Source organism: Melospiza melodia, chromosome 15, assembly GCF_035770615.1.
Source record: "Melospiza melodia melodia isolate bMelMel2 chromosome 15, bMelMel2.pri, whole genome shotgun sequence".
In the NCBI taxonomy this organism is placed as follows: Eukaryota; Metazoa; Chordata; class Aves; order Passeriformes; family Passerellidae; genus Melospiza; species Melospiza melodia.
This window is the reverse complement of record NC_086208.1, coordinates 10,405,348-10,433,346: the sequence shown is the minus strand read 5'-3', so window position 1 is coordinate 10,433,346 and position 27,999 is coordinate 10,405,348. Positions and strand designations below refer to the sequence as shown.

The 27,999-nt window shown below is 38.7% G+C and overlaps 1 protein-coding gene across 2 annotated transcripts; it reads left to right on the top strand.

The window, feature by feature from the left end:
* Positions 1-27: 27 nt before the first annotated feature.
* SECISBP2L (SECIS binding protein 2 like) lies at positions 28-27,874 on the top strand. 2 transcript variants are annotated; one of them, XM_063169747.1, is made up of 18 exons: positions 28-148; positions 9,260-9,438; positions 9,982-10,306; positions 10,426-10,564; positions 10,952-11,181; positions 11,272-11,296; positions 12,006-12,121; positions 13,924-14,055; positions 14,585-14,668; positions 15,486-15,653; positions 15,805-15,946; positions 17,533-17,702; positions 18,699-18,831; positions 19,799-19,961; positions 20,667-20,887; positions 21,541-21,695; positions 22,167-22,386; positions 23,335-27,874. In XM_063169747.1, the coding sequence occupies exons 1-18, from the start codon at positions 131-133 to the stop codon at positions 24,006-24,008; spliced, it is 3,294 nt and encodes a 1,097-aa protein (XP_063025817.1). In that variant the 5' UTR covers positions 28-130; the 3' UTR covers positions 24,009-27,874. The 2 variants fall into 2 exon arrangements, with proteins under 2 accessions (XP_063025817.1, XP_063025818.1); XM_063169748.1 differs by having other exon boundaries at positions 30-148; positions 10,429-10,564.
* Positions 27,875-27,999: the final 125 nt, after the last annotated feature.

The window sequence follows — 27,999 nt, the reverse complement described above, 5'->3', positions numbered from 1 at the left end:
GATAACCGCGAGCGGGGCCGGCGCTGCTCCGGGCGTGTGCGGAGCGCGGCGGGGGAAGCAGCGCCATGGGGGAGGCGGCCCGGGCCCTCCGCCGCCCTCATTAGAGCCGCCGCCCGGCGCAGCTGGAGCCATGGACAAAGCGGACAAGGTACGAAGGGACCGCGAGCGGCCGCGGCGGGAGGGGCGGCGGTGAGGGCGGGGAGCGGAGCGGGCCCGGCCGTGTCGGCCCCGGCAGCGGCCGAGCGGCGGGCAGCGCACGGCAGGGCGGGGCGCGGCTCGCGGCCTGCGGGGCGGGGGGCGCCGGGACCGCGCGTGAGGGCACCGGGACCGGCCCTGAGGAGCCGCCGCCCCGCGCCGGCCGAGAGCGGCCCTCGGGAGGTGCCGACAGGGCGTTCTGCGGGCTGCAAGCCGGAGCTCGGTGTGTGCCCGCTGCCGCCGTCCCCTCCCTGCGCGGGAGGCGTCAGGCCGCGCCCGGCCCGGCTGTCCGGGGGAGCCGGGAACCCGCGAGCGGCTGCCCTGGGAATTCCAAGGGAATTCAAAACTCGGGTCTGTTTTTCGCCCCCCTGTTCCTTCAGCCTTTGTTTCAAGCTTAGGGAAGTATCGCAGTTAGTGACATTTAGGCTAAGCCTGGCTGGTCGGTAGCAGAGACTTGGTTTCTGGAGAAAGGAACAGGTTTCTTTGAGAACTTAGCAGCACAATCGAGGTGTCACTCTTGTTGATTGCCGCAAATGTCACGGTTGGGTTGAAGTTTTCAGTGATAGGACACAGCTGATGGTCTCATCGCTGAGTGGGTGTAGCTCACTAATTCTACAGGTCGCTGTATTTTTTTCTTCCGTATTAAACTTGGCTTTGTGAGGTAATCAGTTTGCATTGTTTTTATGAGCTTTTATTAGTGTGGGTATGAAGAAACAGAAGCAGGGACTTAAGAATTTGTATAATTTGTTACATATGTGCAATAAAACATTTCATCATCAGGAGGTAGTTCTAAAAGATGTATCTGAAATGAATGATGTCATCTGCTAGAGCCCGATATTACTTCTAAGCTTCTGTTTCAGCCGAATGTGTTGAAAATTGGTGATTTACAGCTCTTTGTTTCCTAGTTTTCAGCTTTGGTGTTTCCAGGGGTTCTAATAGTATGGTTAAGGAATAAAATAACACAGGTTCCTGTAGCAAAGTAGATAATGACTAATAATGTACTCTGTAAAGAGACACTGCTTTTCATTCTGTACATATATCTGAGGAAGTTTGTGAACAGTGTGTGTTATTGCAGTGTGGCTCCCACTGTGGCTTTCTTCCTGGGCTTTTTGGTGTGGTGACCATTTTAATTTTTTTAATGCTTTTTATTTGCTCTCACATAGAAAACTTGATCTTATTCTGTAAAATTTACATTAGTCGAATCTGTAGTACTTTTTGCTTTAAAATCTTGGATTTTGGTGTGGTGGGTTTTTTTCCCCTTTGTTTCATCTGCAATTAGTACTGCAGTACACTTGTGAAACATTTATTCCTTGTTGTTCGAGCTCTTCAGTACTGGAGGTTCACACACGTGTCCTTATCAAACCACTCTCTTTTCATCTGTCAAATAGTTCATGAAAACAGAGAGTTGTTATGTTATTTACAGTATAAAGTGCTGACTTGGAGTGATTGTCTTAACTAAGTGCAGTTTTTTAACTTGAAGGTGTAGTTAAGCTCTGAAGCAGGAATCATCTTGTTTATTATGTTTGCAGCATATCAGGTCCTGTTGGTTCCTTATCCCCTAGTAAGGCTTCTAGGCAGACAAATAATGAATACCTTAATGAATACCTGATTAGTTTCTAAAATGATTGAACAATCTTGTTGCTTTTGTCTGCTCATTGTACAGTAATCTTGATTAGGAGACTCCTAGATGCTTTGGGTTTGACCCTTTTGTGCTGTAAGAATTGAATGTAATCATTTGTTACCAGTGTAAGTGTTTGGTCAGGTTGCATCAGTTTTGGGAGCCATTTCATTTTTTCTTTATTTGGGCTCCTTTCTGTGCCTGTACTGTATGACATCTGATAAATGAGCATTAAAGCCTCCAAATGTGTGTTAGCAGTACTGATTCTCTCCTTCCTTTCCCTCAGAATGCTCTCTCAGGCACAGTATGTGCTTATAGGAGTAACTGCTGTGGAATTGGAGTATGAGCAGCTAGAACTATTGTGCTGTGTTAGCATGGTATTTCAAGAGTAAGGGAAGATCACAAATGCTTTTGATGGGTAAACAGAGTTTTGTGGTATTGGCTTAGTGAATCATTATGAGATTTCTGGTTGCAAGATCATTTGGACACCTAATTGATAAAAAAGATGTTGCTTTTGAATTGCCTTTAAGGTTTCTGTTACCTAATTTTTAATATTACTTGTTTTAATATGCTCAGTGATATTTTGGCAGCTGACATAAATGAAAATTGAGTAAAGCTGTTTAAACACAATTATTTTATGATAAGAGTAGTTGTAATTTTTGTAGTGGGTGTGTAAGTTTACTTCTGTCTACACCAGAAAAAATTTTTCCCATTAAAAAGTGTATGCATTTCAGCAGTTAAGTGTAGGTTATTCTCCTACAAGAGAGAAAACTCAGCAGATGATGCTTTCTGTTTAAGCAGAATATGACAGAAAACTAAGGAGAAACAACTTCCCCTTTCAAAGGTACTGCTGTGCTTTGATTTTTCTCAGTCTTATACTTTTGTCTTGCTCTGTGATTAAGACAGTTGGTTCCTTTAGTACAGTTGAGAAATCAGGTGAAGTTGCAAAATCAGTGACCTGTGTTTTGTTTTAGTATTGCTTAAAGACAGCCTGTTCTGCTTACCTCTGCTGTTCATGACCACTCAACAGGTGGCTTGATAATATGATTGTCATAGAAATAGATCTAGATCAGGTTTTGTGCTCTTTTATCCTGTCCAGTTTCCTTCAGTGTTTCTTACCCATGGCAGATTTTTCAGCTGAGGAAAACTGGAAAATGTCTGGTTTCCTGTAGGTTGCTTTCTTTTAAATCTTGAAAGCGCCAAACAGTTTTGGATTTTGTGAGTTTTGTCTTGTCTTATTTTAGAATATATTCTTTGAATTTAAGTGTTACTGATGTGATTCTGTGAATATCTTAACTGTTGGAGTACAAAATTATTTGCCAATGACTAGTTTGTGGAGATCAGGAGACTGATTTGCACCAATGGGTTGGATTAATCCTTTTAGTACACTATCTACAAAGCACTCAAATATTGCTGCTTCATTTGGATAGTATGAGTTTTAGAAGTTTGTACTATTAAATGCTGTAAAGTATGTAAGTGAGGAGGATCCTTTTGGTAGCTTTTTTGTGCCTTTGGACAAGCTTTGTGTGAGTATTGAATTTTAGTTTCCCCCCCCTTTTTTCTTAGAATAGTCTGGCTTTGAGTTTAAACATGCTAGCTTGTCATGTTGTGCCACTTGCTTGTTTCCTATATATAGGTAAAAATGTTAAATATTTAGCTTTGATGTGTTCTGAACATGATACTTAATCCTGTGAAAGGGAAGAGAGTTATGCACAATTCCCTTTTTATGAGCTGAGGGAAAAGGGAAAGAGTCACTTCATAGTATATTTGCTTTAAGTGCTCTGTTGAAATGACTATGTTAAATGTAAATAGGGAAGATTAAATTTTGTGCTTCGTTAAATGGCCTGCTGCTGGTGTTTCCAGTTGGACTGCATATTTACCATTCCCGAGGTATCTGCCACTTAGAAGCAACTAATTATAGAAACAATGACTTCCATATTTGCAAAGTTTATCTTAAAATAGATGAACTGTGACTTGCCTTACTACTAACATGGCATTTAAATGATGAAATCCAGAATTCAGAAACAGGATTGTTTTTCTTAAAAAAAATTCCCAAAAGTTTGAGCTCTGTTTTTATTTTACTTTGGGATGAGACTTCTTGTTTCCAGACTTTGAGACAGTAAACCAGCTGATTTTATTATAGCCCTCTGAGATGTGGCATCTGTGTCTATTTTCTCACCCTGTAAATGGTGAGATTGATATCTAAGCATTCTCCTCTGAGAGCAGGATGACAGAGATCCTATTTAATGGAAAATGCTGAATGATATTAGGCTACAATGAACAAAAACTTTTCTAAGATTAAATGTACAGTGCTATAACTATAGGACAAAGTTTACCAGTCTGTTCCTGCTTGTGTCATCTTCTGTCTTTGCAGCTGTTGATGACTACAGTAGCTTTTATATAGGAAACAAAGGAGCTCTTCAGTATATGTGCTGTCTTGAAAGACTTGTAATTGTTGGACTGAAATATGTAATGAGCTGCTGCAAAACGTTTTGTAAATTGAAACTAGGGGTATCTACAAAAGAGGCTTCTGTCTCAATCTTGGTTTCTTTTGAAGGGGTGTGTTTCCATTAATAGGCAGCTGATTGAAAATCTGATGTTTCAGCATGACTTAAATTTATATTTAGAATTGAGTTTGGTTATCAAAGGTTGATTTCAATAAAGCTTTGTTTGGTTTTGTGATGTGAAAGGTTGAACAAACATGAAAAAGTTGCAGTCAAAAATAAGTTTGGTCTTGCAGTGTTTTCAGTGTTTGCTTTTAGATGGTGTGATCAAACCACCTTGCATTTGCTGATGGCAGTGGCAAGGCACTAATTTGTTTCAGAGGATGCAGACTAGAATAAATCTCAGTACTGTGAGAGCAATTAAAGCATAAGCTTGTATCACAAGTGCTCTGTTGTAAGTACTAGGGAAAGTGAGCAGCCTTCTCCCAAATCTTTTTGTGTTTGACAGATCTTTCTTGTCTGTGGTTAGGAACCAGTGGCATGATCCTGTTTGTGCTGTTCGTGTGCACTTGGCACTCCACTTGTACTGTGTGGGTGAAATCTCTGAGGAATTGTGTTCACATATATTTGCATGCACTTTATTTTATGCATTTTCTTGTTTGCTTCTGAAACAAAAAGGAGCTTGTCTTGTGTTCTGGAGTTTACTTCATTTGTTATTGGTTGCATTTTCCCCTGAGTCTTAAGCATGTCAGTATTTAAAAAACCAAACCCACCACCAAACTGCTTCTTTGGCATTGTTGTTTCTGTAGCTCACCAAAGGAGCCTTTCCTGTTAGAAGAAATTACAAGTTTCAGTAGGAGATACCTTCTGTTTGTCCAGTGCAATGAGAAATTAGCAGCACCTTTACTTGAGACTAAATTGATTGATGGCTTTTTTTTTATTGTTTCAATTTTGCTCCTTACACTATGGAGGAAGAAGGCCATTTATCAAAAAGAGGAGGTACTTTGCTGTCTGTCCTCACCAACATTTCCTCCTAGCTGAGCAATCTGTGGTCCTGAAAAGATCTGCTAAGATAGCTTTGGACAAATTACTTAGTGTTGTTTTTTTTGTTTCCCTCCCTTGTCCAGTGAAACCACTGGCCATCTGTGAAATGTGCTGAGATGTCTGGAGAATCACCCTGCAGAGCTGATTCTGTTGATGTTTTGGTTTGGTTAGCAGTCTGACCTGACTTAGTACATTTGTTTCCCCTTTTTGCTTCAAGGTCGGTAAATTTACTGCCCTCATCTGAACACACAGCCTGTGAAACACAGAACTCTTGAAGTATTTTTGAAAGACTGGTAAAATGCTCTAAGGAAGCAATTTGTTGAAGTTAATTTAGTTTAGTTGGTAATACACTTGAGCTGCCTTTCTGTTTTCTACCCCAAAGTGAAAATGGGGCCCTGTTGTCTAATGAAATGTACAAATGATGTGGGAATTGGATGTATTATGCTTGCAGAATTATTTTGAAACACCTGTACTGAGGCTTCTAAGTTTTCAATTGCTGTTTTGATGAATTGCCATATATATGTGTGTGTGCATTACAGAACAAAATGCAAAATCAGAAAGCAGAAGTTTGCCCTAAATCCTTTGCCAAAACAAGTTTCTTGAAAGGATTAAAAAAACCCCAACTGCCATAAACCAACCAAACCTGTAGGTGCAGACTGAACTGCGCAAGAGAAGTGTTTGAGGTGTAATGCATGTGAGAGGTGTGTGGAACACACTTCTGATTCCTTTAAGTAACAGACACTCCCCAAGTTCTGTAAGCAAAAAAAGGATTTAACTTTCTAATGCACCCAGATGTGTTTATGATTACAAGATCTGCTGTATCTTTATTTTATCATTACAGGTAAGCTAAGCTTGTTTTGAGCTGTACAGAAAATGATAATTAAATATATCAGGTAATTGCTCTGTCATAGCAGTAGTAATCATAACCTGTATAAGGGACTGACAACAGGAAAGGAAGAATTAGAGTTGTCTTTCTAGTCTGGGCATCTCTGAATTGTTTGAACCTGATAAAATCAAGCAGAAAAAATGTGCATTATTTTCCTAAAATCATGAAATTACATTATAAGAGTGTTGAGTCTTCTGGAGGTTTTTAATACATTTAAAATAAACAAAAAATCAAGAAACTCCAACATACCTTTTTTATGCTGGACAGATTTAAATAAGTCAAATTTTATTGAATCCACTTTGGATGTAAAAGTGAGTAGGGGTTATCTTTGAGAATTGACAAGAAATATTGTGCTATGGCAGCCTCGCAGGTGGGAATCACTCACTTCCTGCTTGGATCAGCTGCAGCTCTGTTTCTAATATCTGATGTGAAAGACTGTTATCTCACAATCCTAATAATAAGTGATGATATGGCACAATATCACATAAATCACTGTCATGAGACCATTCTGCAAGAGATTTGTCAATAAAGAATGATTTTTGTGTTTTCACTTTAATCTCCCAAATAAGGGAAAGAGCAGACAGCCACATAGGAGAGATCCTTAAAACAGGAAATCTGGTCCCAATATGAATGACAAATAGAATGTTTTGACTCTTTTCTGAGCCAGTACTAGTTTATTTTTAGTATCTTGGCTTAAGTTCACTTGGCATGTTGTGGTAGGATAGTGACCAGCAGGTTAGGAGTAGTTGTTTGGCAGTTTTCAGTGTTTCCTTAGGAATGCCACGTTTATAAAACACTCATGCCAGTTTTACTCCTGTGTGTTCTGGGATGAAGCCCCCTTGGTGTGTTCCTTTAACGTTTTGGTTGCTCATTGATTAGAGCTGTGCTAATGATGCTGGGGTTGTGGATTCAGTCCCCATATGGGCCATTCATTACAGAGCTGGGCTCAATGACCCTTGTGGGTCTCTTCCAATTCAGAATATCTCTGATTTAGTGTTGTAGGCCAGCCCTTAAGTGAATTTATTCTTAAGCAAATATTTTTGCCTCACAGTCTTGAAATAGCATGGAAAAAACCTTCTTAACTTTCAGGGAGGGATTTCAGCGTTGGCATTTCTGGTTCTTACTGTGTGTTCACTGTACATAAACACTTAAAAAAAAAAATTATGAGAAGTTTTTCTGTTGTGTTGAAGAGAATGCCTTGGAGCTCTGCAGAGGGGTAGGCGAGTCATGAGGCAGCTGAGGGATGTGCCCGAGGCCAGAGAGGAAGCTCTGGGTAGAGCTGGGTTTGATTTGTCTTGCACAAGTTCGGTGCTGCTGCTGCAGCTGCCCCACAGCTTTTCCTCTGAGTGGAACTGCAGGAAATAGAAGAGTTACTGTAGAAGAAAGGAATGTTCACCCTCTACTAATGATAAAGAAATGCATTTAATTGATATGAAGGTAATTGTTCTGCTGTAATGCAGATCTTGTTGTACAGCAGGAGGGATACTCCTGTATCTGTGCTTATAGAATCAAACTGCCCTACATTGGAACAGACCTTAAACATTGTTTGGTTTCAAACCCCTGCCATGGACAGAGACACCTTCCACTACACCAGGTTGCTCAAAGCCCCATCCAAGCTGGCCTTAACACTTCTAGGGATGGGACATCCTTTCATATGTTCTATTCCATCTATATTTATATATATATATGTCCATACTATAGCCATAAGCATTTTCAGAACAGTCATTAAAATAAGCTTTCCTGCCAAGAACAGTGTATCTGGTCAGTTTAAAAGATATTTTTCATCAGGACAACTGTATTTTTCAAAAAACTTTTGAACTTGCCCTTCCTACCTCTTTCACTCCCGTGCTAACCAATATGGGATCTTATTTAAGTAGAAGTTTTGGGGAGTTGGAGATTCAGATATTGGGTGGGAAGGCTGTCTCAGGATGGATTGTGGATGTGACACAAAGCAAAGGCATGGAGTGACAAGTGTGTAGTAGGTGTGGGACTACTTGCTATGATACTTCTAGAGCTCCCATTTAACTGTTTCAGCTCACTTGGTGTTCTGGAGGCAGTACCAAGGATAGAAGACTGTCCTCAGCAAACATTTAGGATTTCATCTTTCTACTATGAGAGCATGTACTCATACAGGTTATGTGTTACCTTTGAGATTATTTTATAGGCATATGGAAGGGAAAATGTTTGGAGTTCTTGTCTGCTTTAGAATAAATCTTCTTAGTATTTGGTACTCCATGAGGTAATAATCTGAGACATATATAATTAGACTGAAATATTTGTACAAAAAAGAGATTATTTTCATCTGAATGTAAGTTATAGTGGAATATTGAGTGTAAGGAGTCTTTGGTTCTGCAGTTATCTTATTGACTACAACATTTTTCCTTGTTTGAGTGTAAGAAGCTATGTTGTACAAAACCAAAAATGTGAGCAAAACCATCTTAAACTAAGGATACCTTCAGGATTGAGGGAGGTCCTTTTCTTTGAAAGCACAGTTTAAAACCTTTAATCATAATCTTAACACTGTAAAATGCATCCAAGTTGTGCAGCTAGAGTGTGTGGGGAGGATTCTTCTGTGGTGCATCATCTCTTAGCAGTTAAACTATGGTTTAGTGCTGAAAAGTCTTTTTTATAATTGCCTAGAAACATGGTCAGTTTTGTAGAGCAGGCCAGGCATTACTACATCTTCCATATGTTGGTTTCACTTCTGAAAGCCTACACAACTGTGCTCCACATACAGTGCTAATTTGGTCTCGTTCTGTGCTCCAGCTCATATATCCTCTGCAAGATCTGGGCTTCAGTCCCTTTTAAATTAATTAGTGCTTGCATTGCATTGTAAAGGTTAGCACAAATGCTAAATGTTAGTGATCTGCATTACACCCTGCATTGATTGGAAGGATGCAATAAGCTCTTGCCAACTGTTTTCCACCTCTCGTGGTTTACTGCAGAAATCCTGTAGCCTTGTCATCCATTTGCCTGCTGTTCATGGTTCTTTGCGTGCAACTTTATGAATCTAAATTTTCCCAAGCAATTTATGATTGTAATTAATGAAGACATTGTTTCTTTTCTCTTAAGAATGTCAAGCTGTCAGCTGAAGTAGAACCATTTATTCCTCAGAAGAAGGGTCCAGAAACACTAATGATCCCAATGGCGCTTCCTAACGACAGTGGAGGAATCAATGGCATGGAACCAACTCCAATCCCTAGCTACCTGATCACTTGCTATCCATTTGTACAGGAAAATCAATCCAACAGGTAATAAGTGGTTGTGATCTTCCTGGAAGATGATCTGGTTTTAAATGAGTTTGAACTTGCAGGCTTGAGAGGAGTCAGTGATTGTGGGCTGTCTCTTAAGGTTTTTGTTCACCACATTTAACCCTTCATGTATGAGGAGGAAGTTTCTCTGCCTTCAGTCTTTTACTTATATTCTTCCCTTTGCTTTTCTCTTATCATATTCTTTGTTGCCTTTTCTTTTTATTGGCAATGAAGGTCTGGTAAAAATCCCTCCCAAAGTTACCTGCTGTGCTCTTGGATCATCTAGGGCAGTCAGGATGTTTTTTTTGTCTGATTCTCTGAATGAAGCAAAGCTTTGGGTGTCCAGCTTGGGTCCTGCCATGGTGAAACATGGCACGGTACTATGTAGCTGATTCAGTATTATGTGTAACTGTATCCAGTTTTCTTCACATAATTAGTGAAGAATATGTTGAGTTTAGAAACTTATTATAATGAGCTGTTATTTTTGAAGGGATGATTAAGGCCTGAATTTTCTTTTTCTTTTCGTCTTTTTTTTTTTAATAGGCAGTTTCCATTATATAACAATGACATCAGATGGCAACAACCCAGCCCAAATCCTGCAGGACCATACCTTGCTTATCCTATAATATCTGCACAGCCACCTGTTTCTACAGAATATACTTACTACCAGCTGATGCCAGCACCCTGTGCTCAGGTCATGGGTTTCTATCATCCTTTCCCTACGCCCTATCCTGCACCCTTTCAAGCAGCAAGTGCTGTGGGTACAGTTACTGCAGAGTGCACTGAGCGTCCCAGCCCCTCAGGCCAGGTCTTTCCATTGTCCACTCAGCGGAGCAGAAGCACTAACAGGGGACCAGTCATTCAAAAAGTAAGTCTGCTTTTGAATAGGAGAAGTAGAAGTGTATAAAAAGAAACTGTCTTTGCAGAGGAAGCACATATCTCATTTTTAATCAGCTTTTTTTTTGTGTTTGGGGCAATGTTTGAAAGCAGCAGCAGCAGCTACAGATGCACATAAAAAGTAAACGTCCTCCAGTGAAAAATGTTGCCACTCAGAAGGAGACCAGTTCATCAGGTCCTGAGAACAGATCAAAGATTGTTTTGTTGGTTGATGCATCACAGCAAACAGGTAATTTTATTTTTAAGTTCTGGGTGTATGAAATAACTAGAACTACGTGTCAGTTGTCATCTTTTAGAAAAGAGGGTGGACCTGATTCAGATGCAGCTTTTAAGAGAAGTCTGTGCAGCTCAAAAGGATAATGAAGAAAAGGTGCTGATGGTTGCAGATACCTTCTCAGTATGTCACCTTATAATGTTGCAGTGACATGGTACTCCTGCTGAGACTTTGCCAACTCTTGAAGGAGTTTGTTATCAATAACAGTGGGACCTAGATGTCATTTAAATTCAGTGCTGGTTTAATGCAAAGACTGACTTTTTATTTGTTTTTATGATGTGTAGCTTTTTGATGTCTCTTATGAATTCCTACTAATTATTTTTATTTTATTGTTTCTTGAAGACTTTCCTTCAGATATAGCCAATAAGTCACTTTCTGAGAGTGCCTCCACGATGCTTTGGAAGTCAAAAGGCAGACGCAGGAGAACCTCTCACCCTGCTGCAGAGTCCTCCAGTGAGCAGGGAGCAAGTGAGGCAGACATTGACAGTGACAGTGGCTACTGCAGTCCCAAGCATGGCAATAACCAGGCTGCAGCTGTGGCTTCAAGAAACACAGATTCATGTGCAATGAATGTATGTAAACATAACTGAGTAACTTAACTGTATTTGTAGCCTACAGACTAATGAAAATTACTAAAAAATCGTTATTTTTTTCCTTTTCAGGTTGTAGAACCATCAATAAATACAAGTAAGCATTGCCTTGACTGGTGAGCTTTTTAAAATTTGGCTGGATTGCATTCGTATTTTTGCTTTCCATACCTCTTGATCTACTTCAGCATGCTGCTCTAACTGATCAGATACTTCTGAGGATGCATCTTTACTGTGATTTCCAACCACCTCCACTAAGACACGTGTTTCTTGCTGAATGAACAAGTATATAGCTCTCACTAATAATTTATTAACAGCTGCCTTTCTTTAATGGGTTTTAAAAAAAGCTAGAAACTCCAGTGGAAGCATTCAGACAAAGCTGTGCTCCTGTTTAGTTTTTCCTCATACCTGGGTAGTAACCGAGCCAGGGAGTTCTTCTCTATTTCAGAAGCACTGATACCTTTTAGAGGCTTTACATATACCATGAACAAATAGTTTGATTAGCCTGGAAATAGTAGGTGATACCAGGGACTGCTATTTATGACTGAACAGAAATAGATATGGATATGAACCAGAGATTTCCTTTCTCACTGCTTTGTGGTGATCAATTCTTGGCAGCTTGAATGTTCCACAAAGGTAACTGCCAGCATCTGAGAATAGCTGCGGAAGTCAGTGTTGTCACAGGAGAATTAGACTTCCCCCAAGAACTTTATTTGTATCAGGACTGTGTTCCTGGCTCTGGTGGCATATGAATCATGATATGTTCTGGATACTAATTCAGTTTTTCATCGATGGCACTTCTTTTTCAGCTGGTATAGGTTGGACTAATGTAAATTCCCAAGCAACTCAAAAAAAACCTTGGATTGAAAAAACTCCAACCTTTTCTAGAGGTGGAAGACAAGCTGAGCAAAGAAATAATCCACAGGTATGCTGCCAGTGGTTCTCAACTGAGGTATTTGGGGCTTTTTAAAATATGGAGAAATAAGGAATTTGGAGGGAATTATAAAATTAACATTCTGAAACTATGTAATGAAAACAGTGTAGAAGTTAACCTTAAAGTCTAGTTGCTCATTTGTTCATTTGTACATTTCTAACTGGTATGTTTTGTAAGTTAGCTCTATATCATATATATAGATCTATAAAATTTAATGTCCTTGACAGTTCTCTGCCTATAGCCTGTGCTTTATCTGTATCTGCCTAGGAAGAACATTGGATATATAAAGCAACCTGTGAAATGACGATAGTGTGGATGTGGAAAAGTTAGTTCAGTTTTTGACCCATTCACACCTCAGAAAAAAAAAAATTCTCAAACTTTCTAAAGAAAGATTCTGATGTGTTGGTGAACTAGAATCCCATGTTCTAACTCCTGTTGTCTTCAAAACTTTTTAAAGTTTACATTAGCATACCATTTTTAAAACATTTTTTATTATTTCTTAATGGCTTAAAATTATTTTATTCTGAAGCTTGAATATCTTTCTTTGAGACTACCTCAATTGGGACAGGATTTCTGCTATTAGTGTGTGAGGAGAATGGAGAAGGTTGTCTTCCTAATTTTGAGAGATTTTATTGGGGCTGGTGATCCAGAGGGGTACAAAGAAAGCTGAAACATTTGCCTGTGTTTGAACATAGGTTTTTGCTTGAATTCTGTTATTGCAGACAAGAAATCTGAGCTCCAAGTGGGAGCTTTGTATAAACATGCCTGTTTGTGCAAACATATGTGAGCCAGCTTGGCCTGTTTAGGTTTTTAGATGGAATTCTTAAATTGTCTTGAATCTTCCTGTTTGGTAACTGTGGGTTTATTATAGAAAGAAGTTTGTGGATGCTTGTATCTGGCAGTGTAGCAGTTCTGAATCTTTTTATAACCTGCTGTCAAATCAGAGGCTTTGGAAGCCACTATTGTTAGTTTGTGGCATTGGGAGAGCAGGAAGAACCAGACTTTCTTTCATCCAGTCACAGTTTAGGCTCTAAATCTAGCAGCTCTTTTAGATATTGAAAAACAAAGCTGGCACAAAAAGTTTTAAATGAGTCTGCCTCAGCCAAATTCACTGTACCTCAAGGCAGAATTGTCCTAGAAACTATTTTCTGTTGAAACTAAATTGGTATGAGGTCTGTAGGAAATTTTCTGGAGAAACAGGTAAGTATAAATGTGAAATTCAAGTCATCCACTGGTTTTTGCCAACCACTTGCACATAGGTTCCCACCAACCTGTCACATAATAAACAGAAGAATGGTTATACCACTATGCTGCTGTCTCTGGCCTTTAGAGAATTGTGTGCATGGGCATTGTCATAAAAAATGTGTTGAAAAGGCAGTAACTGCATGCAGAATAATTATGTAGTGGGAGGAAGTTCTTTGGAGTGATCATGGTTACAAACAGTTCCTCAGGGTTCATGGCTGTTAGTCACCAGCAGCTCCTGAGTTTCTTCATATTTGACCAAAAGAAACCTTTTTATTTAAGTTACAGATCTGAAGATTAACTGTCTTGAGGGGCAGGAATAATGTGGTACTGTCTATAGAATTTTCTGCAGGCTTTAAAGAAAAAGACAACCAAAAAACCACACCAGAAAGCCCCACAAAAGAAAAAATCCCAAACACCAAAGCACAGTTTATCCTCTAGAAACTGTACCTAGTTGCTGATTAGCATGGATGGGACACCTTTATGTGCGTGCACGTACATAGCTTGAAATATTGAAATTACAAGATTCCAATCACATTTGTGTTTTTCAGTCTGGTTTCAGATGCAGAGACCACAGCACATCTTCAGAAAGAATGCAGAGTTTGCAGAAACGACACGAAAAACCTTTAGCTACGAGCCAGGGGAGCAGGGCAGAGCAGAGCCCTGAACCTCTGTATTTTGAGGTACTGGTGTATGAAAACCCTTTCCACATAGCAATGCCAGTTGTGTGTGGAATAAGTGATGTTCTCGATGGGAAGTTACAAAACATCTGGCTCCAAGAGGTGTACAGTCAAGGTCACGGATTTATTAGATGATCCTTGCATTGTGTACACAAAGAGACTTGGATTTGAGTGTTGTGGAAAGTGCAGTAATACAGAACACTGTGGTTGACAAATTAAATAAGCAGCCTTCAATTAACTTTTTCTGTTCACTTGTGAATAGAAATTGGTGTGTTTTGCTGGCTTATCCTCTCTAATTGTAATAGGATTTATTATTTTGGTGTAAAAAAGAAAATTTTTCATTTAAATTACTATTTGGATACAGAAATGCTTTCTTAATTTTGCATTATTTTCTATTAGTGTCACATAATCCATTCTAGTTTATGTGGGACTTAGGGATTCAATTTGTTTTCCTACTTTAAGCAGTTTCAGTTGATGCTTCTCAGGTGACTTTGGTTCCATCCTTTTTATTTTTAACTTCTGTATTGTTTAGGATGAAGATGAGTTTCCAGAGCTGAATAGTGACAATGGCAGCAGCAAAAGTAGTAGCATCCAACAGAAGATTTCACCCAAAGTTGTAAGTATTTATTTTCTTTTGCAAAGCATTGTGTTTTGAGACTGTTCAGTTTGTGTAATTTTTAGGAATCTCTGCTACAAGACTTACGTTGCAGTAATTGGGATGATCTTGGGGTGTCTGTGTTACCAGCCTTGGATGCTAAGGAAGTGCCAGTTAAAATAAGTGGTGAAGGGAATCCATCTTAAAAAAACCCAACAACACAACTCCAGGATTTTTCTCTTTTAATGAGATTGTAAGATACATGTAGCAGACGCTCAGTGTCACAGACTGTCCCAGGCTGCATCATGATGCTTTCATGCAGACATCTCTTAAAATTGTTAAACATGCAGATATTTAGTAATGGTGTCGGTTTTTCAAAATAATTACAGTTTGTAGATTTTTTAATTTCAAACTGCATCTGCTTTAAGGCTGTGGAAGCAGTTGTTGGAAAGGTACTTTTTTTTTTAGTATGTGATCTACTTAAATATTTTGTTGCAGAACTGTGCCTATAGACTGCTTAATCTGGCTGCTTTCCTGGAAAGTCAAATCCTATGTGAAATCTTGGGGAGGGGGAAATTGTTTATTTAGTAATCAGATTGGAAAGCCTTCTGAAGCCATCATTGGAGCTGAATAGAATAGCTTTCCCATACGAAAATGAAATATAAAGAAGTTTTATTAACTTGCTTATTAACTTGTGTCATCTAGCTGTAATTAATTAGCATGTCATACTGGTAATGAAAACCTTGGGTGATTTGATTTCTGAAATGCCCTATATTTGGTGGTCTGTAGAGAAAGGTCTTTTAACTGTGGCTTTTTTGCATTTTGTTTAAAATTCTAGTTGGATGACTTACCAGAGAATTCTCCAATCAATATAGTCCAAACTCCAATTCCCATTACAACCTCTGTACCAAAGCGTGCAAAAAGTCAGAAGAAGAAGGCCTTGGCTGCAGCACTTGCAACAGCTCAAGAGTATTCAGAGATAAGCATGGAACAGAAAAAACTTCAAGTGTGTAGCACCCTGCCCACCCCCAGCACTTGGTCAAGAGGAGGATTAGTTATCTGTCGCTCCTCTTAATCTCTAATAGCAATAATCCTTTGTAAAGAATGTTGCAGGCACCATTTCTTTGTATTTATTGTATGTGATGTTCCTGTTGTAGGAGGCTTTATCAAAAGCAGCTGGGAAGAAGAGCAAGACCCCTGTTCAGCTGGATTTGGGTGATATGTTAGCAGCTCTTGAAAAGCAGCAGCAAGCAATGAAAGCTCGGCAGATCACCAACACCAGGCCTCTCTCATACACAGGTATTTCTAATGTGCCTGACAGCATTTTGTGCCAGCATGAATGTGATTGATCTGAGCATCTTAAATGTTTTTCTTTCTGTCAAGTTTTACCTGTTGAATATAAGCACAATAAAAACCTGGGAAGATGATTTTTAATACATTTCTCAATAAATTACCTGAGCTATCATCCTCTGAGCTGCTGTACACAGTGGTGAAAATCCATCTAGAGCTGAGGCTTTTAAGAAGATCTGCTATTCAAAACTCAGCTGTGTCCTGAGAGTAATTCAGTGCTGAAATGAATATGTGAAAGGAACATCTCTACTGCAGATGTTATAAAATACTCTTTGAAGGAGGGCATACCTTTGACAGTGATGTGGAGGGATATGTCACTAGGATATTCTTCCCATTTCTGCTGTTTATAGTTCAAGGTCTCCTGACCCAAGGCTTACTCAAATCAAATTTGTTTCTTAAGCTGTCCATTGTTTTTACCTTACGCTTTTATCATGCATAATGTCCAATGGCAATGAATTGTAACCTTACTACATCCTGTGTGGAGAAACTTTTCTTTCTGCTGTGTTTTTTTGGGATGGAGGTCAGTATTGGGTTTTTTTGTGCTGTAGCTCAAAATTTTGTTAGCTGTCACAGCCTTTGTATTACAAAGCCTGAGCAGTCATTCCCTTCTTTCCTCTTCTGATCCCTAGGTGTCTGTCCAGTCTCTGAGGAGTCCTAGTCTATTTAGTTATTTAATTCTGGAAGTATCTTTTCTGAGAATCTATATTTCTTTTTCTGTACCTTCATGTAGTTCTACTATTCTTTTAAAAATAAGATCAGACATACACAGATTAGGTTATAGTTCCATCCTGAATGTATACAATGGCTTAATTATGCTTTTTTCCTATGTCTGTATCAACACAACATTAAATTAGCTTTTTTAATACTAGCTGCCAAATGCAGACTTGACAATTTTGTAATCACTTATAACCCTGCCAGTCTGATTCCTAAGCTCTTGTATGTAGCCTGGAGTCCATCATTATGCACATAGTTACCCTTTTCTTTCTGGTGTCTTGGTTCCTTTACCTGCTTTGAGTTTCAGCAGCGTTCAAACATTAATTCAAGTTGGCAAGGTTATATCAAACAAAGCTCAGCAAAGAACTGTTGGCATTTCCATTGGAGACAGCACTTGTTTTATTCTTTCTGGCAAAAGATCCACTTAACTACACGCTGCTCTCTCTCATCTGTTTTGTCCTCTCAACTATTCAAGTCTTTAACAACTGAAGATCAACGTTTGGATAAATATTTGCAATTTATCTTACCATAATCATCTAACTAATAAAGCTACATGTGGTCATTTGAGAGAGACCCCTTACCATTTATTAAAATAATTCCTGGAATCCACAGTTTCCTAAAACATGAGGCAAAGTTGAAGAAAGCTTAAAACCATCTGGAAGCAACAATATCTGATGATGTAATTTTCCTGTCATTATGAACTGCTTTTTTTCCAAGGAAGGAAAATCTACTTAGAGAATTCATCAGTGGAAATTCTGAAAACAGTGTTGAAATAAAGCTGACATGGCTTTTGGTGAAACTAATATCTATCTTGTATTTAGTTGGCAGTGCTGCTCCCTTTCATACCAAAGAATCTGCCAGCAGAAAGTCCTTCACAAAGGGACAGCCCTCTATGGGTTGCCTTAATCCTTTGGATTCGACTGCCCCAAAAGTGAAGAGAGGAAAAGAGAGAGAGATTGCAAAACTGAAACGCCCTACAGCACTTAAAAAGGTAAAAATGTGCCAGCCTTGGAGTGTTTTGAGCCACACTCATACTTCAAAAATAATATTAAAAAACCTCTGTTGTTTTCTTAGTTGAAGACTACTTGCCATGAGCATTGAGCAAGGGAATTATGAGCTTCTGCCTCCAGTTCTGTTAAATTGATGCTCTCTCCTTTGGGTCTAGACATAGAACATAACTTTGATATCCACATAGTCAGTTGAAGTTAATAAAAATGTATCTCAATACAGATTGCAAGGGTGTTTTCTTTTTTTAACTACAGGCACCAGGACGCATGGAAAAGCTTCCATAGTTTTTTCATGTGGCTGATTCCTAGCCTGTAGTGTAATTTAGTATGGCAACCTTAGTTTTTCTTACTCCTTTTTATAGAGATGGGTAAAGAATTTGAAGCCAACCCACAATTTTTGAGTAAGCTTAGAAATAATATTAATTGCCTGTATATATCTATAGTCACACAGTCATAAGCTAGATATGTGCAGAAGGAATAGAGTAGGTAAAATATAAAAAAGTGACCCCTAAAAATGCTGGCCTTTTTCTGACTGGCCTGTGGTCTGAGGTAGAGGAATTCACCTGTTCAGAAAAGTTTTCTAAACTCTTTGTTGTCAAGGCTTTTGTTTTTGCTATTAAAAATGGTAGTAATTGGTATGCCTGCATCAGGTATTCTTTCACAGGCATGGGGATGAGGAATTGTAAATGAGTGAATGTTATGTATCAGAAAGGAAGCTGTAAAAGTACTTAAACTACTGGAAGTACTGGAAGTTATGTAGAAGTGTGTGAGTACTGAGTATACCATCTGTAAAATGCTGCAGTGAAATAGTCTTTGTAATCCAAGAGGAAACTTGAAATGATTTCCAGGGTTTCTAACCTGGCATGAGTAGGAGGGTTCAAAACAACTTGCTTAACATTGTTATGTTCAGTGAAAGGGGTGTTTTTATTTACAGGTATATCTGACTTTCAGATGCTGACAGCTGTTGGTTTTGTTTCTAGATTATTTTGAAAGAGAGAGAAGAGAAGAAAGGCCGTTTATCAGCTGACCACAGCCTTCTGGGTTCTGATGAACAGAAAGAGGCTCATTTAAACCTGACTGCTGACCAGTCTCAGGAGGTGGCCTCTCAGGAAGGTTGGTCTCTGTCTCTAGATGCCCATCACTCCCCCTCAGCTATACTAATCTGCTTATTCTCATATTTTATGTTTCTCTTCTTATGCCCCACAATTGGCATCAGAAGAGAAACATAAAATATGTTTCTCTTCTTAGCTGTCCTTCAGTTGTGGAAGGCTCAATACACTGTGGGTTCTCAGTACATGATCTCCATACAGAATTTTAATTATCATCTCAAGTGGCTGTTCCCACCACATGTCAGAGTTGATAGTAGTTTTGATAAGCAAGCAAAATGTGGCTCTTGTCAACCATGCTATGTTGATAACAGTACTTTTTGATGATGAACATACTGAAAGTTTTCCAGATATAGAAGTTGCAAACTGTAAATAGATTTTTCCAGTTTGTTGAACATGTCAATCAGCTGCAATTTCTGAATTGTCAGTTTGCAGCAGCAGGCCTGAGCAACTGAGAAGCTTCAGTGAATGTTCAATGTCTTCAATGTGTTTGGGGCAGTGGGAGTGGGGGAAGGAGGTGTCTATCAGGATTCTGCATGTGCTGCTTCATAACTTTTTCGTCTGAATGGACCTGTCTGACTAGAGTGGGAAAATCCTAGATGATTTAGGAATAAGTTAGAGTATTTTATATATATAAATAGTAAGGAATTATTGGGAGAAGTAATAACATTTAAACAGGTTTTTTCTTCTGCTTTATCAAGTTCCTAAAGTAAGCTCAAGATATTTTTTAATGAATATTCAAATACTGCTTATTTATCCAGTCCATGCTGAGTGGTGGATGTATGTTCAGTTTTTTCCCCTTTCCCCTACTCCTCCAGAAGGGGAGGGAAGAATAATGCTTAGTGTTTCCAAAATGGACTTTGGACAAAGTAAGGGAGCGATAACACTCCCTTACTTACAACAGAAGTGTGGTTCTGTTTCTTTCACATTAAAAATGTATTTGTATTTTGTAATGTTTAAAAATTGCCTTTCAGAAACTGGTCTGAGTATGCCTAGTGATACTTCACTTTCTCCAGCAAGTCAGAATTCTCCATACTGCATGACCCCAGTGTCACAGGGTTCACCTGCTAGTTCTGGAATAGGCAGTCCAATGGCATCTTCTGCAATAACCAAAATTCACAGCAAGAGATTCAGAGAGTAAGAGTTTTGCTTTTTTTATATAAATTCAAGGCTTGCACTTCAGTCACCCTTGTGTTTCAAGTGTGGGTAGATTTAGTAGACCTAAGAGCTTAATGAACATAAGCTTCCCTTTCAGAAATAGAAGGTTCTGCAAGTATTTTATTTTTTCCCCCTTAATGGATTGCTTGTGTTTGCACACAAATGTGTGTATACATGAACAAACACTCACTTGAGACTTTCCTTCGTTGCCACAGGAAATAAGCAAGGTGGGAGTCTTCTCTGCAAAAATATTTTTTGAAGGAAGGCTCTGTATGCTTTGAATGGGAAAGGAAGGAGTACTTAGGAATGCTTAAAATACTGTAATAGTACCTCTTAATGAGTTAGGGCTTTTTTATTAATGTATCTATGTAATGTACTAAATTAAGTAGAGGAAAATTGCTTGTGGCACTTATTGCAGTATTTGTTTGTACTTTTAATGTTATTTTTGATTGGCTTCTTGAAGTAAGGGATGTTACTACAAACACAAATGTTTTATGGATGTGTTTTTAACTTAGTTTGCAGTCTGATTTCTAAATCCTTTTAGTGACTTTTGTAAAAGCTAAATAACTGTTCTGAGGAAGTAAAATTATTTTCATTTGCAAAAAGGCTGGGTGAAACATTGGTTATGCTAGCATTTGTGAAGTAGCAATGCTGACACTCGTCAATGTTGTTTTGAATTGACAGATACTGTAACCAAGTTCTAAGTAAAGAAATAGATGAGTGTGTGACTCTGCTATTGCAAGAGCTTGTCAGCTTCCAGGAGCGGATTTACCAGAAGGATCCCACGAGAGCCAAAGCCAGGAGGAGACTCGTCATGGGGTTACGCGAGGTTACAAAACACATGAAACTAAACAAGATCAAGTGTGTCATCATATCCCCCAACTGTGAAAAAATTCAGTCAAAAGGTATAAATGATAAAGACAAGTGGTGCACTTGGCTTTTCAGTTTTCTTGTGCTGATTAAGTGTGTTAATTAGCAAGGTTAGGAGCATTTATTATTATGCATGATGTAACATTCCAGACTCCAACTGGGTAATTGCCATTCCACATTTATTCCTTTCTGTTCTGTTCTGGAAGAAACTTGTTCATGAGGATGAAAAACTTAAAGAAGAATAGGTATTGTGGAATTGAAATTTATTCTGTGTGTTACTTCATTCTGTGGTCAGTACACCTTGCAGAGTCCTGGACTCTGGGAACCTTAAGGAAGGTTCCTTAAGAAGAATGTGAATTGTTTGTTAGCCAACCAAAGCATTTTGCCAGTAGCAGAAGTATAAACAGAGGCTTCCTGAGATAGGAGAATAGCAAAGCTCTCTTAAGAAATGACCTGTGAAACTCTGGTTTGTGTGCAGGACTAATAGAGAATACAGAGTATCACCTTCATCTGTACTCACTCACTACCCTTGAAATGTGTTGTGTGTTATCCTCTGGGACATAGGAGCTGCTGATGTGTGTATTGAAGTTCGACTGGCTAATTGCAGTTAAAGTGGATTAGAGAATTGTACTGTGCCATATGATGACTCCAAATGACTAGATATCTATTTAAAATTGCTTTCTTCAAGGTGGACTAGATGAAGCTCTCTATAATGTAATAGCCATGGCACGGGAACAAGAAATTCCATTTGTGTTTGCTCTGGGCCGCAAGGCCCTTGGCCGCTGTGTGAACAAGCTGGTTCCTGTTAGTGTTGTGGGCATCTTCAACTACTCAGGTGCTGAGGTGAGTCATTCCAATGACACAAGTGGCTGGAGTCAACAATTATCTAGTAAAGAATTGCTTTGGCATTGGAGCACAACTATTAGACTTTTGATAAAAACCCTGAGCTCATCTATATTATGGTGTCTTTTCTTTGAAATTCAGTTTTATGGTACTGAGAGACTGTGCTAAAACACTTTGGTCAAATCTCATAGTAGATTTTAAACAGACTTAAACTGTAATATGAAATTCTCTGGAAGGCTTAAGAATGTTAGAAAATGAGTACTCTAAAGTATGGCCATCTCCTCAAAGTTACATAAACCTGGAGTGATGTTTTTATTATTTAATACAGAGAGGAACTAATTTTTAGTTCAAGTTGAGGTATTTGGTGCTAATCTTGAGGTTCATGTGTGGTATACCTTGGACTGAAAGGCATAAAGTAAAGTGAAAACTGTTAGTAAGAACAACTGCTGATAAAACTGCCTTTGTACTTAGGATCTGTTTAATAAGCTGGTATCCCTGACTGAAGAGGCCAGGAAAGCCTACAGGGACATGGTGGCTGCAATGGAGCAGGAACAGGCAGAAGAAGCCTTGAAGAACGTCAAGAAGGCCCCACATCACATGGGCCATTCTCGTAACCCTTCTGCAGCAAGTGCTATCTCCTTCTGCAGTGTTATTTCTGAACCCATCTCTGAGGTCAATGAGAAAGAATATGGTAAGTACCTTAAAGCTTGCCTTTGGAAATAGAAGCTGGGGTTTTCCAAATGATGTTTGTTGTGAAATGTAGGTAAAGATGCAATCCTTCTTCCTAATTTACAGTATTCTACAATGTCCAGGGATAAGAAGAGATCAGCTAGATTTCAGTAAATTTCATAAGTAATTCTTTCCCTGAAAAAATATAGGAAACAATTTCTATCCTCAGAAGTGTTATAGGTATCTAACATCAGTGTAGGTGGCTTCTCCAGTTTTATTGAACTGTTTTAAAACTGATAGCACAGAATTGATCATGTGATTGAGGAAGAACTGAGGGCAGCAGGAACTAAAATGTGAAGTCTCTGAAGATAGGACGTGTTTAATGTAGCTTACATTTTTAAACTTGAGATGGCAGTGAGTGATTCTCCTGTGAGCAAAGGGGAGTTCATTTATCCAGTTGCTTAAGCCCAGATGAAAAAGAATATAAAAGGGAGACTACTTGTTAGAAGTCCAAAGCCTTCTTTTTTGATTCTGAGAGTGAATTAAAGAGGATGTTGTCTTTTTAGTGAATTCTTTTTTTGTGGTATCTTAGATTCATTTCAGGAGTTAGATGTTTTATAAGTAATCCTTAAATAATAACTTAAGATGGTGGCAATTTTCTTCTTTTAATTTATACTTGAGAGTAACCTCTTTGACTATTCCTAGTACTACATTTGGTGTTTACAAACTTTCAACTTTGTAATGTCTGGTTTAGGGTACTGTAAAAACCCAAAGTTATTAACAGCTCTTTTGGTTGTCTCTCCTTTTCCCTTCTTCCTCTTTTTTTCTAGTAGAAATTTTTCTAGAAAGCATAGAATAATATTAATATTGGCTCCTTTTGCTGTTGAGGCTGTTGTTGCATGCTCAGGAGAAATATTTTTATGTACAAGGAATTAATGTTTCCTACTTCAACTTCTTTCAAAATTTGTAGAAACAAACTGGAGAAATATGGTGGAGACATCTGATGGGCTAGAGACCTCTGAAAATGAGAGAGAATCTGTGTGCAAGGCTGCAGTACCAGAAAAAGCTGGCAATGGCCAAATGGAAAAAACCACTCTTAATAAACAACCACCTCTGGCTACAACTGGCACTACCTCAGCAACAAATCACGGGAAATCCACCCCAGGTGACAAAGATGAGGTGAAACCAGATGACAACCTGGAATGGGCCTCACAGCAGAGTACAGAAACAGGATCCCTGGATGGCAGCTGCCGAGACCTTCTGAATTCCTCCATGACCAGTACCACCAGTACCCTTGTGCCAGGAATGCTGGAAGAAGAGGAGGAAGAGGAAGATGATGATGATGAGGATTATGCCCACGAACCAATTTCTGTAGAAGTTCAGCTTAATAGCAGAATTGAATCTTGGGTTTCAGAGACCCAGAGAACTATGGAGACACTGCAGCTCGGGAAGACCCTTAGTGGTGCTGAGGAAGACAATGCTGAGCAAAGTGAAGAGGAAGAAATGGAGACCTCAGAGCAGGCTGATCCTGGCACTGATGGGGAGGAATGGACAAATGATAAGCACGCAAGTAACACTCAACATAAACCCACCATCTGCAGTTCTTTGAACAAAGAACACACAGATTCCATCTACATGCCGTAAAAATAAGCAGGAACTCAGGAACTTTTTAGAAACTATAGTAAAACTAACTGTTGTAAAGGTTGCAGCCATTATTCCATATGCTTCATCTCAACATTTTGCACTGTTAAACATTTAATACTTGTATTTAATTCACAACAATATTTTTGTAGCTGTCTGTTACTTTTTTGATTTAAAAACTATCTTAGCTCTTAATCAGTATTGATTTCCCAGATTAGAAACTGTGTGGAAAAGTTGTCAGTAAGCATTCATTTGATGTTTTGTAAAAGGAAACATCTTGTAACTGACCAGTTTTAAGAAAAATTCTTTGAAGTTGGGACTCTCAAGCTTATTTTCAAACAGGTAACCTACATTGACACTGACAAATTACCAGCAGTTGATGCTGGTGGTATGGTGTTATACTAGGCCTGTCAGTGTATTTGGCCATGACTTTCTAATTCTATCTAGAAATAAAAAGAAAATTTTGATTCTCTTTCATGAAAAGCTAGAAAAAGCCATTTGCAATCCTAATGAGAATTAAATAGTAGAGAAATTGTGTGTGATTCTTATGCTAAGATAGATGCAGCTTCTTAGTTGATCTTGGTGAATGCATCATTAAAAAGCTGCTGATAGCTGAAATGGTTACAATAAGCTATAATAACTTTGATTCCAGAAAAACTTTAAACCAGAGGGATGCAATTAATGTTTTGCAGGTTTTCTTTACAAGGTAGAAATATTGCATTAAAAAAAAAAAACACAGGAAAGAAAACAAAAATTCCCCATTCTCTCTGCAGTTGCTGTCTGCCAAACCACACTAAGTGACTCATTAACCATAATCCCTATTCAGGGCTTTTAGTAAACTGATGACTTCCTCTCTCTCCTGTCACTTGCCTCAGGAATGCTGTTTTGCATTTTGTATTCCTCATAACACTGCAAAAAGCAAGAATAATCCTTTAACAGCAAGTGTGAATGATGTGGTGGCTATCTCTGCCTTCACCTGCATGCTGTGATCCTGGCCAGGATGGATCTGAAGAACTGCTGCTGAAAACGTGACCTCTTTGTCTCCTCTTGCAGTTGTAACAGCTTTAGGAGTTGACCTCTAGATAGAGAAGAAAGTAGTTATTCCAGGACATGAGGAAGTGCCCTGTAGTTTGGGGAAGTATTTCAGTGGTGCAGAGGTAAAAGAAATAAAAATGTCCTCTCTGAAACATACCTGTTGCTAGAGAATTGTTCCATGTTCTGTTCTGAATACTGCAGTGAAATGCATTAACTGGTGATGAATTTGTTTCAGACTGAGGATGGAGTGTGTGTCTAGACCTTGCACGTCAGGAGTCTGTTTTCCATCTTTGGTATTGGCAAGGGATATCCTGAAACTGCCAGCAGCAGGAGCTTCACCACAGGGGTAGCCAAAGAGTAACTCACCTGAATAACACTTTCATAGCAAACATGTTTCTTTTAATTTCACTTAATTTTTTTGATCGCTTGTATCAAAATGCATGAAAAGCCTCTGGGTAGGCTGAAAACCACAGGAAACTGAAATTAGCTGAGTTGGGTGTTCAGTCCACACTTAGGAACATGGGACCAATGTTTATAGCAGTAGTGATGCTGGTGTTTTAAGTTGCACTGGGAAAATAAGACTCCAGGTTTAGAAGTCATCTAGCCCTGGGTTTTTGGATGCTAATGAGAATAATAGAAACTGTGTATTATGTAAATAATGCTTGGATAGCTCTAGGCATAGCAAGTGCTATGTAGATAAGCAGTAGAGAGCTGCTGTGACAACTGGCTGCTGTGTCACGTTCTTAGCTCCTTAGTGTAATCCTCCTAGGTGTAGAACAGGCGTTTCATAGGAAAACAAGGACTAAGGAATGATGCCTCCTGAATGTTAAACCTTTTACTGTCCCCATGGCAGATTTCTACTGTCTGTATGTTTTAAGAGTTTTTGCTTTAGGACATGACAGGTGTTTGAACTGCTGACAAGCAAAACTTGCCCTTGGATGTGTAAGCACATCTCGGCACAGGTGAGATCAGTGCATACACTGAGGGCAAAACTTCGCCAGAACATCAAAAAACAAAGGTGTTTGTAGTTTCTCCTTGAGCTTTTTCAGTGCCAGTGATTCAAATCACTTTTGATCTTGAAGTATTAACATCAGAGGCGCATCTTTTTATATGTCTTTCTGAACTTGGACTGTCATTTTAAAGTTTTCTGACATTTATATCAAAGAAGTCTTGTAATATTCAGCCCACTATTTAACTGCAATTTTGCTACAAGTTTAATAGAGTTCTTGAAAGTGGTACAGCACTTATAATTATCTCTCAATTTGCCAGCAAATAAGGAACTAGTTTCTTTTTAAAATGTGGCAGATCACCCTTAGGGGAGCAAACTGAAACTGAGTAAAGAAAACTGGGTTTAGTGCTTCCTTTTTGATAAGCTGGGAATAAGCAATAACTGTAAGAATGAAATTGCAATTGCTTTGGGAGTGATCCATTTGCATCGGAAATTAGGGAAGTTCCTTGCCACTTGAAGCACTTAAGGAGAGTATCTCACTGTGGTAATTTTGGTTCTATTATCAGCAGAATTTAAGAAGAAAGCATAGAAATGTTCTACAATACCATGATTTTTTTAAAAAGTAGTTGAATTTCTATTTCAGTGTAAAAGTGTGCAGTTTATACAGGTTGTTACTGTCCCCATGAAAAGATGTTTCTGTAGTTATAGGTGTATAGATATTTTTGTTGTGAAAATAATTATTCGGGAAACAAATCTACTTTTCTTAAGGCATTGTTTATAGAAATGATTTCACCACTTACTTTATCTGGTAAAATCAAAAATAATGTATCTGTGGTAGGGGTAGGGATCTTTAAAACTGATAGAGGTGGCTATGTATACGAACTATTTATATCAATACTCTTAAGTATCTCTGTCAATAATAAAACATGGATTACAAATCTGTAAAAGGGAAAATTCTGACGAACTTCAGTCCTTAGTTGGACCAAGTAGCAATGTCTGATTAAGGCCAAGGCCCTGATCCTGCTCACACATTCTTTGGAGTGTTAGTGCCACTGGCTTAAACTGGTGGCCTGTTTATCTGCTTAAGTTGTGTGCAGGCTGTTGTAGGATTGGAGCTGAACAGTGACAGAGAGTATTGACCTGTGTTTTAAAAATTCATTATAGAAAATGTTCAGTAATGCACTTGTTGGTGTTCTTCTGGTAAAGCTAAGAGGTGTCTTTATGGGTGGGTGGGAGCTTACACAATGTGGTTCTGTCCAGTTCTTTAACACAAGCTTAAATTTTAATAATGTTACTTTAAATATGTATGTAAAAAAGTATTATTGTTTGAAAAGCTGCTGTTGCTGAAACTGTCATTTAGTATGTCTTGTGAAGTTGTGCCAACTATTGAAACTGTTCAGATGATTTCAGTGTCAGCCATTTAAAAATTGGACATGGCAATTTGTTAACAGAACAAAACCCAGCAGAAACAAGCCATAGAAACCAGGAACAGGGAGCTCACCCTGCCACAAACAAGGAAACATGAGAATGTCGGACCCAAAACTTCCTCACCAATGAATGCTAATGCTGAAAGTAGAAACCCAGTTGGCACAGCCCACGTTCTAAATGTTCATCAATAGTTCATATAATTTACTTTTTAAATAGATTCTAATAAGGAAAGCTGTTTAATCTTCAATGTCTTAAAATTTATAGTAATATTTAGGTTAAAGTAGTAGAAAAACCATTATAAAATACAATATGAAGGGGTTTGTTCCATTTCTTTTTTGCTGTATGAAGGATAACTGTTCTGTCTACCGTACTTTTTGGAGTAATAACAGCTTTTTTGCACTATGTAAATACTAGTGGGGATTCTTCCATAACTAATAAAAATGATTGTAGAAATTTATGGCTTTATTCCAGTGCTGTGTTTGTTCAGGACTCTGTGATGCTGAGTTGGGACAGGTGTGTGTCGCACTGCGGCCACAGGGTGGAGGAGCCGTGTGGTGGCACTCGGGGTGTGACAGCCCCTGC

Bases quoted from the DNA above. Each gene is read 5' to 3' on its own strand.
- SECISBP2L (XM_063169747.1), top strand. The intron at 15,654-15,804 runs GTGTGTAGCACC...TTCCTGTTGTAG, and splicing joins TGGAACAGAAAAAACTTCAA to GAGGCTTTATCAAAAGCAGC. The intron at 22,387-23,334 runs GTAAGTACCTTA...CAAAATTTGTAG, and splicing joins GGTCAATGAGAAAGAATATG to AAACAAACTGGAGAAATATG.